Source organism: Diplotaxodon limnothrissa, linkage group LG8, assembly GCF_057381915.1.
Source record: "Diplotaxodon limnothrissa isolate DT_005_m linkage group LG8, D_limnothrissa_male_GT1.1, whole genome shotgun sequence".
NCBI classification, from domain to species: Eukaryota; Metazoa; Chordata; class Actinopteri; order Cichliformes; family Cichlidae; genus Diplotaxodon; species Diplotaxodon limnothrissa.
Window position 1 is genome coordinate 8,232,459 of NC_140603.1, and position 17,505 is coordinate 8,249,963.

Consider the following 17,505-nt stretch of genomic DNA (forward strand, 5'->3'; position numbering starts at 1 on the left):
CTTACGTCATTTTTGTGCGATTACTACTGTCGCGAGGAAAAAATGTAAGTGAACGCAGTCGTTTTAATTTGTTTCTCTTTTGTATTTGGCTTATAAATTGCAAATCACTACACGAAAGTGTTAACGCGAAAGGTACTGCTTTTAGCTTTACACGAAATTGTTAATAAGCAAACACAATATACAGCCATATTATTATTATTTATATATTTAACCAACGGTAAGCTAGCTAACTTTTGAGCTAGCTTGATTTTGTTTTGCATTTTCTATGAGTAGATATACTGTGGCCACTCAGCATTTGTCCTCATTCTTAAAAATGCATATGTGGCGATTACAGAAATGTGTTGCAGAACTGCTCAAAGAGCAAATGAACGAGGGTTCGCGAGTTTCCTACAGAATAATAACAACAAAAGGAAGTTCGTTTTCTCCCCCTAACACAGAACTATTGGTAGCATCTATTTGACAAATCGACTAAATTAATTTGTAGCTCATGTCAAAAGCGCAAAGAATTATGCTTCCATAAACAAGCGGTCATTCTTACCTCAGTGTTGGAAAAAGTGACGATGCAGATGCTTTTGCACAGAGACGGAAAGACGTTACTTTAGCATCCCTGTAGTTACATCAGTGGAATATTATTTAACTGAGAATAAAGATCCTTTTCCCTCATATACCTCAGAGTGTTAGTTACCTTTAACAACTGGGATGTGATCAATAGCAGGCAAGGAGTTAAAAATGGAGAAATGACGAACGTGTTCAACATAGTCTGACTAAGCCAAAAGTTTTGGAATTTTGATTTAATAATTAAAACTATGATAAAGGGGAAAATCCAAAAAAGTATCAGTAATATAGGTAATCAAGATTTAGGTTCAAAAAGCTAGAAAGGGACAATATAATTCAGTAAAAATGTAAGATTATTTACAGCCACTTATAACCGTACTGCCAAAATACTGTAAATTTCAACGGTGGCTATGAAGATAATGTATGTGTGTAAAAACATAGAAAGATGAAGAAAATTTGCAGGTCCAAAATATAATATAATATATTTCAGTGCAGCATATTTTGAAGCCACCTAACAGTTTTACCAGTGTTTGTTTAAAGTTAAAAACTGCCTGTCCAATAAAACAAAGAAAAAAGTATAGTCAAACAGTATTTGTTGGAAAAAGTTTATTATTAATTTTCACTATGACATAATCTTATCATTTCAAGTAAAATGAGGTTTGCCTTCAAAAAATATTAAAAAGCTGTAGTTTGAGTTTCCCTTCTCTTCTTTTCTTGAGTTACATCTCACATATAGACCAGCTCAGCTTCAAGCCTCTTTTACTCCATTTTTGTTTTCCTTACTTTTATACTTTGCAAGTCTGCTTGGGTCCCGCTGATGTAAATTTTTGGAAAGGTAGTGCAGATGTTAACCTCATGTTATCATATGACGTGTAGGACAATAAAGCTCCTTGAATCCTTGAGATTTTAAATAACCTTACCAAAATTATAAAAAAAAGTTGTGCAGGCTAAAATAGAAATGTTCCTTCAAAATCTAGTCCGTAAAGGCCTGTAATGTAGTGGGGATGGAGCCGGACTCCCTTAAGGTGGTGTCAGAGAGGCGGATGTTGTCCAAGATGAGGACAATGCTGGACAATACAGCCCATCCACTCTATGACAGGAGCACGTTCACTTAGAGACTGAGTTACCCAAACGCTTAATAACACAGGAAATCATTCCTGCCTGTCAGTTTGCATGGTTTGATGTTACTGTATGCAAATGATAATCTATTTTGGCACAGTGCAAAGGTGTTGGGGATGTCTGGCACCCTAAATCTTAGATCTTTTTGGTTTTTTTCTCCTTTAACAGGGCGCCTTCTCCAACAAAAAGGAAGGACGATGACAAGAGCAAACAGCGCAGCAAGGACAAGTCAGGAGCCACTAAAGAGGGAGCTGACAAAGGCCGGGGCCGAGACAAGAACCGCACCCGACGCAGCGCTTCTAGCAGGAGCAGCAGGTCAGATCACTAACCACCTGTTCCCCTCTGGTTTGAATGAGAGTTAGCTCATTTTAATTAAAGCTTTGGGACCAAACCCTTCTATTGCTCCCCTCAGCAGATCATCCATTTAAAAATAAATAAATAAATAAAAAATTATCATAATGTTCTCTTTAGGTCGAGCTCCAGCTCCAGCAGCAGCAGCTCAGGTTCCAGCTCTGGCTCCTCCAGTGGCTCAAGCTCCTCTGCCTCCAGTCACTCTGGCTCCTCCAGCTCCCGCTCTTCTTCCTCCTCATCTTCATCATCCTCACCCAGCCCCAGCCGCCAACGCCACAACAACAGACGACGCTCGCGCTCAAAGTATGGAAGCGTTTACTAGGAAGCACCCAAAAAACTAAATGTAGTAAGAGATTAGCAAGAGGTTGTACATTGCCTGTTCAGTGAGTAATCCTCAGTGAGTCTTGGTTCTGGTGATGTTTTCATAAAAAGAACTTAAATGTACTTGAAGAGTTTTCATATTAGACGCTGTCATTAACAGCTCACATGTTAAATTAAAGTCAGATGTGATTGTAGGTCTAAATCGCCAAAGAAGGAAGGCAGGGATCGACGACGCAGGAGTCCCACACCCAAACCGACCAAGGTCTTCCTGGGTCGGCTGACCAGAAACGTCATCAAGGTACATTCTTAACTAGAAGTGCTTAAAAAGATGGTTTTTTTTGTTTGTTTGTTTTTATTGTTATCACACTGGCTCTTTTGCTATGTCACAGAATGTTTTTTGTTTTGCTTTTTTTTTGTCATCCATAACATAAAATTTCAAGTTGATAAGCCGTTAGCTCCACCAATCAGGACCTCTCTGAATATATTTCACTGTTACCCGGAAACAGAAGGTGGAGGCATCAGCTACCAATGCTACAGATGGAGGTCACGAATGAGCAAACTGCTTTCAAAATGGTTTTAAAATGATGACATCCTTGTGTTACTAGTGGAAACATGCTGTTATTATTAGCATTAACAGGAATTTTTCCATGTTTACTATACATATTCCTGATTTTGAGTGCACCTGTGACTGCACCATTTGTGGGTAACTAGGGAATGACGTCATTCACGGAGCTTTCTGATTGGCAGAGCTAACTTGAAATTTCAAATAAACTAAAAATGTAGTTATGGATGTATTTTTTTTTCTTTTATCCCCCCCAGTGGTGGAAACTATCTTCCATACTTTTGTATTTAAGTCATAAAAGCAGGGAATCTTTGTGTGATGTATACAAGCAGTGTGCAAATGGATAACCATGAAGCCAGATTTTCTTTCACACCCGATTTCTGTTGATACGTGCGTTACGATAGATCCTGAGGGACTTTAGGACACTGCAGCCAACAGAATAACAAGTAATAAACATACTGCTTAGTCACAGCTTTAAACTGTGAGCAGAGTTTATTTTCACAGTTCTTAAAAAGTTTTTGTGTTTACAGTTTGTATTGAAACTTTTTGTTGATTCAAATGAAGAAGAGGATCGTAGGGATGGTGGAGAGTGCTCACAGGGGACTGATTAAGCCTTTGTTTTGGAGTTTGAGTCAGCAGCATTAAAATCTCTGGTAAACACTGTTAGCTACAAGCACAGTGGCCACATTTCATTTTTGTGAAAACTTAAGATATTTGATCATTTGTAGTTGATTGTAAAGCAAATCTTTGTAGTTGCTTAAAAAAAACAAATGTAGGCTGTAATGAAATGCTTTGCATTTCTATTATTACCTTAATACTTTTACCAGTACGCTCACGAAACAAGCATGGAGTTACTGATTACACTGAATGCGGCTACAAAGAACTGATAAGGTGTTAGCTGCAAGAAGGTATTTCTTACTCTAATAAGTATTAGCAGCCTTTCATTCCCTCAAATCCTGTTTGTTTTCTGTCTCAGTACAGAAACTTGTTCAGTCTTTTCTGGATAATTCTGTGTGTTCCAGAATTTTTAGTACACTCTGGGAGACTGAGAGAGGATTAATGCTGCAGATGATTCAGAGTGTGTAGCTGTCCGCTACACTGTTAATTGCAGAACAGTGGAGCTGCATCTGTGGACCTCTGGAGAAGAGAGGAGGGGTGGCGTGGGGGGTTCTTGATGATTTAATTCATTGGTTTCCCGCTTGATAAATAATAATCATTAAAATATATATTCAGGCTTTCATTCTAATATATATACAAATTTCCTAAATGGCATTCTATAATATGTCATATGTAATGTGTGTCTGTGTGTAACCACATGTATAACTTTTTGTTGGTGATGCTTAGACTGGCCAGTTACACAGAAATGACCCCCAGAATGAACCCAGCCGTCATCCAAATTCAGGTTCAGATTTCTTTACTGTCATTCAGTCAATACATCACAGATGCACTGCTGAACAAAATTAGGATCACAGAAAAACAAACAAAAATCGGAGGTCAGGTCATAGCTGTCACAGAGCCGTACTGTGCTGCACGCCAGTCTGTGATAGCTTTTGCTTAAAGGTAGAAGAGAGACCAGTCTGTGGCAGGGGTGCCTGCTGTCCCTGGTGATCCTTTTTGCCCTTGACAGGTGGCGTTGTTGGGCCAGGCTCCCAACAGGTGGCAGTGAGACCCCATTAATCTCAGCTGCCATCGCCACGCTCCCCAGTGGCTTTCTGTTTGAGGCACTGCTGCTCTCATGCCACAGAGTGTTGGTACTGCGTGTTGGTGCACTCTGTGTGGTGGCTCTGTAGGAAGTGGTGAGGACAGATGGGTTAAGATGAGCCTTTTTTTAACCTCGGTAGGAAGTGCAGGAGATTTTTTTTGAAAACATAGGAGATGTGCAGGGGTCACATGAACCCCCATGAATATTATATGAAGCACAGTTTCCACACCAGTGTTGATGATATAGATCGGGCTGCGTATAGTCAAATAACAGCTCTTTGGGGAGGGGGGTTCACTTTCAGAATAAGATTGTCATTGCTGCAAAAAGTTTCACCTCCTTGTAGTCCTTGTTATTATTTTCCTTGTTAAGACTTTGATGAGATGTTGAATTTACAAAGTAGTTTTCTGAGATCATGCAGTGTTGTGGCTGTGAGGTGATCCTGGGGCCTGTTCTTCGTACCTCGCTAAGTAAGTTAGCTGGATTAGATTGTTGACGATTTCGCGTGATCTTGGATCGTTCGGTTCCCCGAAGCTCATCCGGGACTTGCTGTCATAGCAACAGAGCCGTAAGCGTAAACCTGCTGGGGAGCAGGTTTACTTTATGTAAACAGGATTAGATCGCGGCCACGCAGGTATATCCGCTTCATTTATACGAAAGCAACAGCGATATTCCACCACTGTTTCAACATAAATAAATAACATCAATGTAACTGAAGATAATGCAGCATTTGATCCTTTCATTGATTTCACACAGATACATACAGGTCATATCCTAAAAAAGGGAAATGTACTATTAACATTCTATTACATGTATGTGATTATTACAGATGTAATTCATATTTCAGAGTAGTAATTGCAAATCACTTCGTGTAATCAAGATGAGAGACCACGGCTATAAAAGCGAAGGTGGATTTGGGAAGTCTGTCGCAGCCATGTCCTGTCCGTTTACGCGAGCCACCCATTGCGGAAGGTGCAAGATTGATAAGGAGAGTTCTCAGAATTCAGCGTGTATTGCGGGACAGACAGGATCCTTTAGCTCAGCGCGACAGTGTGCTCATTGAGAGATATCGATATTCCCGTGAGGGTATTATTCACTTAACCAACTTGTTGACGAGGGGGTGCAGGACCACCACCTGTCTTTTTTTTGCTCTGCCCTTTTCTTGGTTGCTGTTATGAACAAACAAACACAGATTATTTCAGGGTCTCTTTCCAAGAGACGAAAAGCAATATAAGTGATAAATATTACCATTCTGTAGAATATTTTTATATTCCACTTTTACTTGTTCCCATGTTCTAGTGGGTCCTGTTGTGGCTCTAATGTGAAAGGGGATATAATATAACAATATAATATAATGTAATATAATATTGGATAATATAGTGTAATATAATAAATCTATAAATAAATAACAAAGTGACTGAATAGTGGTATTGTCATGCGCTTTGGGTGCCTTGAAAAGCGCTATATAAACCCACTCCATTATTATTGTTATTATTGAATTACTTACGAGTTTAATTTGTCAGCAACTTTCTGCCAGCCCTCTCTCCTTGCTTTTGCAGCCTTTGCAGTGTTCCCTTGCGTTTTAATTAAACTCTGAAACTCCTGAAATCCCTCAATCAAGAGTTCTTGCTCTGCTGCCGGAAAATACCGAGCGCGCCCCTTCGACATTTTCGCCGACCAATCAGCGGGTTGCCGATCAATGTTTCTACTATCGATGCGTAGCCCCTTTTACGACACCCAGTGATGTCACATTACTGCGTCCAGCTGTACTAATCGTCAACAACAGGTGTGTTCGGGGAACCGGATTAGCGAGCTCACGGTTAGCGCGATGGTTTGGTCTTGGATGTGTCATTTGATCTTGGATGTAGTGAGCGACGTACGAAGAACGGGCCCCTGGAGTCTGTAATACATGTAATATCCTGTCCCAGTCTAGTTGTATCTCTATGGTCCTGAAATTGATTCTATAATTTGGGTTTTTGTGACTAAGGGCCTTTTTTGCCACTGATTTTCTTATAGAGGTTGGCTCTTGTAATTCTGAGGGCTGCTTAATCTCCAGAATTAAAAGCAGAGTTTCTGTCATAAGGTTCTCACTCACTCTGATATTGATACTTTTTTTTTCTTCATGCAACCTCAGCCACAACTGGTCATGACAGGTGGCTGTCTCTCCTTGATCCTGGATCTGAGCTCTGAGGTTTCCTCCTGTTAAATTTTTTTTTTCTTCCTATTGTCACCAACTGCTTGCTTATAGGGTTTGATTGTTGATGATTTTCTCTGTATTACTGTAGGGTCTTTACCTTACAGTATAAACTACATCCAGGTGACGGTTGTTGTGATTTTGTGGCATATGAATAAAATTGAATTGAAATTTTAGATCTAGCCACATAGAGCCTTAGCATGCTCCTCAGTGTCTGTGTCCTGAGCCCCTCGAAGCACCGATCAGTCTGTGCAAATCCTGCAGTGCTGCTCCGTAGTTCTGATGACCAGAGGTCTGTATGCTGGAATTTACAAGACAGAGACGTGGTCTGATGAGTTGATGGTCGGGGCGGAGGACTGAATGCTTTGAATGCTGCTGTTATGTTTCAATAAACACAAGTAGTCAAGTATGATGGACCCTCTAGCTACAAAATCCACGTTGGAAAAAGTGGCGGAGAACTTTTTTCATAACCATTTGTTGGTTGTTTTGTATCAGGTTACTGTCACAGCTTTGTGTCTGTGTAACCGTGGATGTAAAGAACAGTGATGGAAATTACTGAGTTTGCTGAACGGCCAGCATTTAATGGCCAAGTCCTCAGTGTGTGGAGAACAATGTGATAGGCCCTGTTTGTGTCCATGCACCATCTGTTGTTAATGTGGATACCTACTCCACCACCACAAGGAATGCTGCTTCTGTGTGACGTTTTCCCCGCTAAGCCTCATCTGTGCAGTCGTCGGGCTACTGAGACTTTAAATGAGCAAAGATTTCAAGTTCAAGCAGAATGATGAATGAAGTCTGTAATCAGCAACTGACAACCGGGAAACCACAAATGGATCAAAAATCAAAAGAGGGCTCACCAAAGACTTAATCCAGAGATGGGCAAGCAGTGGTCACGTGATCAGGCTAAAAGAATCAGTTCTACCAGGAAGAACAAATTATTTTTGGTTTAGAAGCTGAAAGTTACTCACAATAAAAACAGCAGGTATCTCAAAGGTTTTCTGTGTCTTTTAAAGGAGCACATCCAGGAGATTTTCTCCACATATGGCAAGATCAAGATGATTGAAATGCCCATGAACCGCATGCACCCTCACCTGTCCAAGGGGTACGCCTATGTGGAGTACGAGACCTCCGAAGAGGCAGAGAAGGCTCTGAAGCACATGGACGGAGGTAGGAAGGACTGAAGAGATTGTTTCAGAGCCACGTTCTGAGTCATGTGCTTAAAGTGGATCAACTCTCACGCTGATGTCTTTCAGGTCAGATCGATGGTCAGGAAATCACTGTCACAGCTGTGCTGACTCCCACGGTGCGCCCCCCTCCTCGCAGGCTTTCCCCTCCCCGGAGGATGCCTCCTCCGCCCCCGATGTGGCGCCGGACTCCCCCTCGTATGAGGAGAAGGTAATGAGCAAATGATGGGCACCCACAGTGGAGAAGGGGGAGGAGGAGAGAGGAAACCTTTACCTCTTCTGTTATTTATGTTCTTTTCTCTTAATTTCTCTTTTTCTAGATCTCGGTCTCCACGCCGACGGTCTCCAGTGCGGCGCAGGTCTCGATCGCCTGGCCGCCGCCGCCATCGGTCGCGATCAAGTTCCAACTCCTCGCGCTAGCGATCGTGAAGCCTTTCCTCTCCCTCGCCTCCTCTGAATTTATTCTTTTGTTTTGTCCTTTTGATCAGAGCAACAAAAAATGTGAAAGAAAAATGTTTTTGTGTTGTTACCTTGTTAAGTGGCGAACACAGGAGCACCAAAGTCTTTACCATTTTCCCCAGTAAAGACATTCAGGCGGTGTTTTATGATAATAAGACGTAAGAATTGTGTTGAACTTTAAATGCGTCATTTTTAATACATTGAAACCTTTTCATTATTTTCTAGTATTTTTGTTGTGTTCATGTATTTGAAAACAATAGAAACACAAAACTGTAAAAGAGCCTAAAAGGCAAATCTTCATGTGTCCCCAGTAAGAAAAAAGGCTGTGAGATCAGAATAAAAGAACCTCTTGTATGTTTATGAACCACAGTGGGATTAATATGAAAATTGCAATGCAACCATTTCCTAGTTTTCAAATCATTATTGGACCTCCGTCCTTCAGATTAACAGTTTCCTTCTACTGCCTGTCCCTAATTTCTGTTGTCAGTTATGGTGTTGGGTAGTTACTCAGTCATATGGCAATGAATAGCCATTATTGCCATTGCATTTACAAGTGCTATTAAAGCTTAGATAATCACACTAATCTTTATGTCTATCATATGACCTATCCACAATATTACTGTCTTGTAATCCTGCCACGACCTTAGAATGAATGACTCCGTGATCGTTACTAGATGGGTTGCTGTTGCTCTACCCTGAATGCAATAAGCTCTATTAGATAGATCAGTGAAGACACGACAGGAAAGACATTCTGCAAAGGGCTGCAGGTTGGACTCAAACCTGGGCTTGCCACTCTCAGCCATATGACATGAGGTCACCCGTTCAACATGCTGAGCTAAACCAGCACAAATAAAATCAGTACTTAATTATAGTTCCAAATGAGTTGAAGACATAATTCAGACATGACAAAGACCTGTGGGCTTCCTGTTTTTGTCTGAATTCTGATAAAACTTTTTAGTGGTGTAGTGAGGGGTCAGACTGTTAACTAAATTATATAATAACTAAATGTTAATTTGACCGAGTCTTCAAGGTGAACTCAATGATTTATTGGTTGAAAAATGAGAAAGAGGCTTACAACTGATAAACTATAAGTCTTACGAGTGAGGTAAGTATTAGCATATAGAGAGTATCATATAAAGATTATATATAAAAATTTACAATGTCACATTTGACCTCTGACCTCTCCTTCAATAGATGGATCTGAAGGTCAAAGCAATAATAATGCTGTAGAGTTATTCAAAGCTGTTTCTTTCTGCCATTGTTTCCATTGACAAGATAAAACTATCTAGGGAGTAATATAAGGGGATTCTAAATATCACATAATTTAGTTTAAAACCACTTCCTTCTATCATCATCATCACTCCCTGAATCCAGAGACTCTTTAGCATCGATATCAGTCATCCAGGTGCTTGGAAGATGACGTAGCAGCTGCGTCAGAAGGATGGACAAATGTCTCACTAACAGTCACAGTAGTGGATGTTTTACTGTCACAACCAGAGCCAAAGACCACAGCTGAATTCCTAAAATATTCACATGAAATCACGCTGGATGCAAACACAACAAACACATCCACACTGCAAAACCTTTCTAACCCTCAGGTTAAAAAAAATCCAGATATAATGAATGACTCTGACATTATGTAAGTTGGCGAGTACTGACAGCTTACGTCATTATTATAGGTACAATCTGTAGGTTAGTGAATTCCCTTCCCTCTCTACTGACTTCTGGTTATATTTTGGGTAAGAATCAGAAGGCTGTTTTCTCCTTTGACATCTCCTTTGCTAAGAACTCATACATTTATTCTGCCACTCTGGCATAAAGGGCTATAATGGACACTGGACTGAATATTAAAAATGCCATATCATGCAATAGGCCTGTAGCGAGTAGGTCACCGGTTATGATCATACTGTAAATCTTTAATTGAGGCTGTCAGAAGCTGGGATGGGACTGACTCACTGTAACAGCAGGTGGTTTTTTTCACCTCGCTTTGTAATGTTGCATCATATTTTATGACATTGTTAATGTAAATTGCCAGTAAATATTCAGCTCAGAATGCTTTTTTGCAACCAGAGGAGCCACCTGCTGCTGGCCTTTAGAAAGTTACATCTCCTATACTTAAACAAATGACTGAGACTATGGCTCCAACATCATCAGATCAGATGAATAATAACCATCAATCAAATCTAGCTTTTTTAACATGCTACTGACAAGACTGCATCATTGTTTTTCAAGGAAACCAAGCAACTTATAGTGACATGGGGACCTCTTTTATAAAGGAGATATACTGGACAATCTATTGCACAACCACACTGAAGTACAGGTGTGTTCCTCTTTCTTCAAAAAGGTCTAATTTATACCACATTGTGTTCCATTATATTCAGCATGTTGTTTTTTTCCTTACTAAAATAAAGATGTTTTCCTGTTAACCGATATACAGAAAAGGTGCCAGCTCTTCCAATACTCAGTAAGATGTTCGCCCATGCTTTCACCGGTAAATAAAATCATGCCCTGTGATAAATGGTCTGCTCCACACAGTTTTACATGTTGAGATTATACGCGTATGATCTGGAGTCAAATATTTGTATTATTTAAAATTTGGGAGTGGGACTTGCATTTTTTAAGCACAGGTGTGCAGCTCATATGAAACTGTACTGCTCAGTACAAACCTCCCTCTGCACTCAGCTGCAGAAATCTGCTGTTGTAACATGATTCAGCAGAAGGCATCAGTATATTCAGGGAGCTTTCTCAGAGGGAAAAAGACAAAGTGATATCTGGGCCTGGGATGTATGTCATTTATTTTATTATGCTGCTGATCCTTCCTGGACAAAGTAAGTCTGTTTCACAACCCTTTGTAGATAACTGTGAATAGGACAGTAACTTGTGGTAAGTCACCCGTGAAATTGTTTAGACGTTTGTAGACGGGATGAAATGAAATCAAATAAAAACACACACAAAAAGCACTTTTGTTCACATGGCGGTTTCATTCTATGATCATATCTACACTTTAATAGACTGCTGTAAAATTGACATGATTTTACATTCTGTAAACAGCAATGCATTCTGGGAGCTTGAGGCAGTTTTTAGCAGTAAATCAAATACACACCTTATTCTGTAAACTTCAAATTCAAACATACACTTTGGGATTATTTTAATTTAATTTAACTTTAATATGTTTTGTTTGTTTGTTTAGGTGCTTAAAATTTGGCATTTCTGAAAGTAATGTGAAACATATGTTGCCACTAGTCGTCTACTACCATGGTAAGGTTAGCTTAATTGATGCTAGTTAAAAACTAACTTGATTATTTCCAATGCCCTCATTAGTGAATGTTGAGGAGCTTTTGGCATTGGCATACATAAGGTAAGCTTTAGGTATGAATTTAGCATTTTATTCATGAAAATTGTCCGCGCAATCCTGTAATTACTGATCTTTATTCCAGTGTTATGGACATATGTCAGCACTAAGTTTAGGTCCATATCTTCTGCCTAATTTACCGCCTCCTGCTCTTGATTCCCTATCTACATGCTCACCTGCAGCCTTCTTTATTGCTTCTCAGGATCTGCTTTCATGTCACCCGTCTAATCCTCAAACTCCCCTGTTTCCTGTTAACAAGGTACTAGTTAGGTACTAGTGCTGCTACCTGCCTCTTCATAGACACTTATCCTAAATACCAAGATGTCTTTTTGTGAAAAGAACTCAAAAATAAAAATAAAACGTATTATGATGAGGTAAACAAAAGTATATAGTTCATTATATGTACACTTGTTTACTGCCTTATCATATGGTAGAGTTTACAGGCTGAAATGTTAGACTTTTAAAGCAAGTAGTCACATGTATTCAAGCATATTGGTTTCAGAATCTGTGCAATTCTTTTGAACCTATTTTAATGGAAACATGTCAAATAACAGCAAAAACCTGACTTGTGTAATATGTTAAAAGTGTGTGTAAAAATAATAATATGTTGGCTTTAGATCATATATTTGTAATCTCCCTGTGAGTTTAAGACAAGCATGGCCAATCATTATGAACTGCTTTGGCTTTAAAGCATCAGTGTACACAATTCAGTAATTCCTTAAAATCTCCAGAAAACGAGGAGGGGAGAGAGCAGCGACATGTGAAGACGTGTTTTTGCGAGCTCTGCTTAGATTGACCATTTGCGTAATTTTCCCGCTCCCCTTCTAGTACATCCCGGCGCGAACCCGTCTCACAAGTGCCTAATCTTTCGAATCAGTTGTATTTTGTAGTCTAAAGCTGTTCAACATGCCTAAATCGCTCAAGCAGAAGCCGGGGCCTGATGCCTCGGACTTGCCTGGTGCGGATCCGGCCGCGGGGGTGGGGGCCGGGCCGGATCTCGACACAATCATGGCTGCCATAAAGCAAACGGAGCAGAATGTGCTGGCCAAGATCGACTCGTCTGTGATGACAGCTGCAGGTGAACTACACAAGAAAATAGACGACTTGGCGGGTGATTTAAGGTCAGAGGTCCTGAGTGTGCGCGCAGAGTTTGCGAAGGCTATCGAAGACATGCAGAAAGAAAACGCCACGCTCTCGACCCGCACTGATGATCTTGAGGAGGAAGCTAATGGCCAGGCTAACCGTGTTGTAGCACTGGAAGCTAAAGTTGATGCGCTATCTGCCCAAGTCGTCCGGTTGGCAGACAAGGCCGATGATTTGGAGTCCCGGCAACGTCGTGATAACTGCAGACTAATTGGAGTGGAAGAGGGATTCGGAAATATTCGACCGGAGAAAGCCGTGGCTGAATTGTTGAAGGAAGCGCTCGCCCTCGACTATACGCCGACGCTCGATCGGGCGCATAGGAGCCTGCAGCCGAGGCCAAAGGATGGAGATGCCCCGAGACCGATAATCGTCAAGTTCCACTATTTTCAGGAGAAAGTGGATGTTCTTCGAAAGGCCATGGGGGCAGGTCCCATTACCCGTAATGGGAAGCGTTTCTACATCTACCCAGATTACTCGGCCACCGTTAGAAAGAAGAGATCGGCCTTTACCGAGGTGAGAAGATTGCTTCGCCGGTGTACGGGAGTGAAATATGGTCTCCTGTATCCAGCTACATTGAAAATCACGACCCCGGCTGGCGAACAGATGTCTTTCGAAGACCCGATCAAGGCAAGGCACTACGTCGAGACCAATCTGCGCCCGCGGGAGACGGAGGGAGAGTGACAGTTAATTCACGGACCACAACAAGTATCACACGCTGCGTGCTACCATTGAGGTAGTCTGCACAGGCTGTGCATTGACTGGTGAACGTCGCCACGCTACGGTTGGATGCCCTTTATGATTGGACAAGGTATAGCTATAAGATGTTGGGGATTTCTGTGGATGTCATGTGGCCTGGGGAATATTTTATTTCAGAATATCTTCGGTATCCTCATTGGTCTTAGTTCCAGCCCGACACCATAACCCCAACAGTGCTTTTATTTTGCTTTTTGATGTATTCTGATTAATTAATCCCCTTTTTCTTATCACCAGTGTCATTACTTTTATTGGGTTTTACCCCTTTCTTGTGGGATTATTTTCCAACCGTGAGTGTTCAGAGCCGTACCGGCCTGTAAGTGGATGGGTGCCGACATGCATGCGGCAATAATGATGCTGAGTCAAGGGTCCTATTATACTTTGTTCTGTCTTTGCTGAGTTCATGTAAGAGTTTAAGCTAGTGTAAACGTGTTATATGCCTAGGAGAGAGAGGAGTGTTTTCAGGGCAGTCTCAGGTTTGTGGAAGACCAGCCCAGGGGTCCAGGATGGTGAGAGGTTTATCTATGTTTATCTGTTTGTTTTTGTTAGTTTTGCTTTGGGTTTATCTGTGGTTTATGTTGTGGCTCAAACAGGCACTGAAACACTGAGATATAACCAACGTGCAGGATCAGTCTATTATCGATTGTGGCACTATGACTCTGGATAATGTGAATAATCAACAGAAATCGGTCTCATTCATTAGCTGGAACGTCAAAGGGCTGAATAATTTGGTTAAAAGAAGCAAGGTATTTAGTCATTTGAAATCGCTCAAACCTGACGTGATGTTTCTACAGGAGACACACTTAAATACTAACTCCCAAAAAAGATTAGGTTGTAAGTGGATTGGACAAATATATCATTCACGTTTTAACTACAAAGCCAGGGGAACAGCAATCTTAATTAGGAAGGGGGTTCCATTTGAACACTCTGAAGTGATATCAGATCCTAATGGCAGATATGTTGTTGTAGTGGGCAAGCTGTTTAACACACCACTAATACTGGCTAATATTTATGGACCTAACTGGGACAACGCACAGTTCTTTCTTAATTTTTTTTCGACTCTCCCAGACCTTGTCTCCTATAAACTAATTCTAGGAGGAGACTTTAATTGTGTCCTTTCTCCCCAGCTGGACCGATCAAGCGTAAGGTCGAGCAACACCCTCTCGTCAGCAGCAGTGGCTATTAATTCCCTACTTCGTTCTTACGGCCTATCAGACCCTTGGCGTGCAACAAACCCATCTACGAAGCAATTTTCCTTTTTTTCCCCTGTACATCATAGTTACTCCAGGATTGATTACTTCATTGTCGATAACCAGCTACTTCCCTTAATTTCCAGCACCAAATACTACAGTATAGTGTTGTCAGATCATAGCCCTGTGCAGATGGGTCTGGTTTTTCCAGGTAATGTAGCGCCCCAACGAACGTGGCGGCTAGACCCCCTATTACTTTTATGTGAACGCTTTAAAACGTTTCTCAGCAATCAGATTGACTTCTTTCTAGAAATTAATGACACCCAGGATGTGTCGAGGGGAGTCTTGTGGGAGTCTATGAAAGCCTATATTAGGGGCCAAGTTATTTCTTATGTGGCACACAGAGACAAGGAGCGCTCTAAACAACTTAAAGAACTGGCTGACAAGATTGCGGATATGGATAGGCGTTACGCTCTTTCACCTACGCCAGATCTTTTTAAGGAGAAATTACTGTTGCAAACTGAATTTGACACGCTTATGACATGGAGAGCAGAAAGAAATATTTTTAAATCCAGGCAGGTATATTATGAGCATGGAGATAAAGCGGGGAGGCTCCTTGCACTTCAGCTCAAACAGCGGTCAGCTGAGCGCGTGATTTCGGGAATTGAAATAGGTGCTGATTCGATATCTCACGACCCCCGAGTCATTAATGACCAGTTCAAATATTTTTACTCTACCCTATATCAATCAGAGGTGGGCAGTAATTCATCCGAGATCTACTCGTTTCTTGACTCGCTGGATCTTCCCAAGCTCTCTCCGGACGCTCAGTCGCCTTTGGAACAGCCGTTGTCGATTGAAGAGATAACGAACGCTATTAAATTATCTCAGACTGGAAGGTCGCCAGGTCCGGACGGTTTCCCCATGGAGTTTTACAAGGAATTCTCTTCGAAGCTCACACCTATTTTAGAATCAGTTTATGCTGAATCTTTTGCTACTGGCAATCTGCCGCAGACGCTTACCCAGGCCACGATCTCAGTCTTACTAAAGAAAGATAAAGATCCTGTACAGTGTAGCTCATACAGGCCAATAAGTCTTTTGTGCTGTGACTATAAGATTTTAACCAAAACTCTTGCACTACGGTTGGACCCTATTATTTCCACCATTATTAATGAGGACCAAACGGGCTTCATTCCCGGACGGCAGTCATTTTTTAATGTGAGACGACTGTTTAATGTGGTATTCTCCCCCCATTCGACAATACAACCGGAAGTTATTCTGAGCCTTGACGCTGAAAAGGCGTTTGATAGAATCGAATGGTCCTACCTTTTCACAGTTCTGGAGAAATTCGGCATGGGACCTACTTTTTGTAGATGGATTAAAGTCCTATATTCAACGCCTATGGCTGCAGTCAGGACAAATGGTCTGATTTCGGAATATTTTTCGCTCTACAGGGGGACGAGGCAGGGCTGTTGCCTGTCACCCTTCCTGTTTGACATTGCGATCGAACCGCTGGCAATTGCTATCAGATCTGATGAGAGGATTAAAGGTATATCCAGGGGTGAGGTAACTCATAAAACTCTGCTTTATGCTGATGATCTCCTTTTGCAGATATCAGACCCAATTGGGAGTATGCCCCACCTTTTCCGCTGGCTGCGGGAGTTCAGCAACATATCGGGGTATAAGGTTAATTTATCAAAATCTTTACTGTTTCCATTGAACAATCTGGCAAAACAGACCACTTATGACGATTTGCCTTTTAAAATTGAAAATGACAAATTCACATATTTGGGACTGGAAATAGCTGGCTCGATTAAGACTATTTTCCAGTATAACTACAGGTCTATTCTGGACAGTACTAAATCTGATCTGGGTAGGTGGTCAAAACTTCCACTTTCGCTGGCAGGACGGATAAATGTGGTGAAGATGACTGTAATGCCCAGGTTTCTTTATCTATTCCAAATGATCCCCATCTTTCTCCCCAAATCCTATTTTGCCCAGCTGGATCGCTTTGTCTCTTTGTTCATATGGAACAAAAAACCTGCACGCATAAGGAGAGCAAGCCTGGAGAGAGCTAAAGCTGATGGTGGTTTGGGCTTACCTAATTTCTTATTCTATTATTGGGCTGCTAACATTGTCAAGCTGACATATTGGATAACCATGTTTGCGGATGGGGAGGGTCCAGTCTGGGCAGATATGGAACTGAGAGCTACACTCCCAATCTCTCCGATTTCGATCTTAACTGCCCCTCTCCCACTGAATGTCAAAGCATCTGGGCTGAACTCCAATTTGGTGGTTCAAAATTCAATTAAGATCTGGGGTCAATTCAGGAAACATTTTAACTTGACAAATACTTGTAGCTTTTCTCCGATAATGTTCAACCATCTTTTTACACCATCTCAAATAGATCATTCATTTGCAGTCTGGCACAGAAACGGTCTGGTTTTCTTTCAAGATCTCTTCACTGAGGATGGCTTTGTCTCATTTAAATATTTGTGTGAAGACCATAACTTACCAAAGTCTCACTACTTCAGATACCTTCAGGCTCGGAGTTTTGCCTCTAAATTTCTCCCAGGGTACCCGTCTCTGCCCTCTAAGGACCTACTGTATCTAGTTCTTAATGTGA

At 41.3% G+C, this 17,505-nt stretch overlaps 2 protein-coding genes across 2 annotated transcripts; both read left to right on the forward strand.

Annotated features, from left to right (window-relative positions):
* Positions 1 to 24: 24 nt before the first annotated feature.
* On the forward strand, positions 25 to 9,014 carry LOC146626227 (RNA-binding protein with serine-rich domain 1-like). Its single transcript, XM_085360403.1, has 7 exons — positions 25 to 44; positions 1,843 to 1,989; positions 2,146 to 2,328; positions 2,542 to 2,644; positions 7,815 to 7,968; positions 8,055 to 8,196; positions 8,306 to 9,014. Coding segments are annotated over exons 1-7 (831 nt in total). The 5' UTR covers positions 25 to 42; the 3' UTR covers positions 8,406 to 9,014.
* A 3,561-nt stretch (positions 9,015 to 12,575) lies between these two features.
* Positions 12,576 to 13,785, forward strand: LOC146626228 (uncharacterized). Its single transcript, XM_085360404.1, has one exon. It carries the CDS (start codon positions 12,703 to 12,705, stop codon positions 13,618 to 13,620), a length of 918 nt encoding a protein of 305 aa, XP_085216530.1. The 5' UTR covers positions 12,576 to 12,702; the 3' UTR covers positions 13,621 to 13,785.
* Positions 13,786 to 17,505: the final 3,720 nt, after the last annotated feature.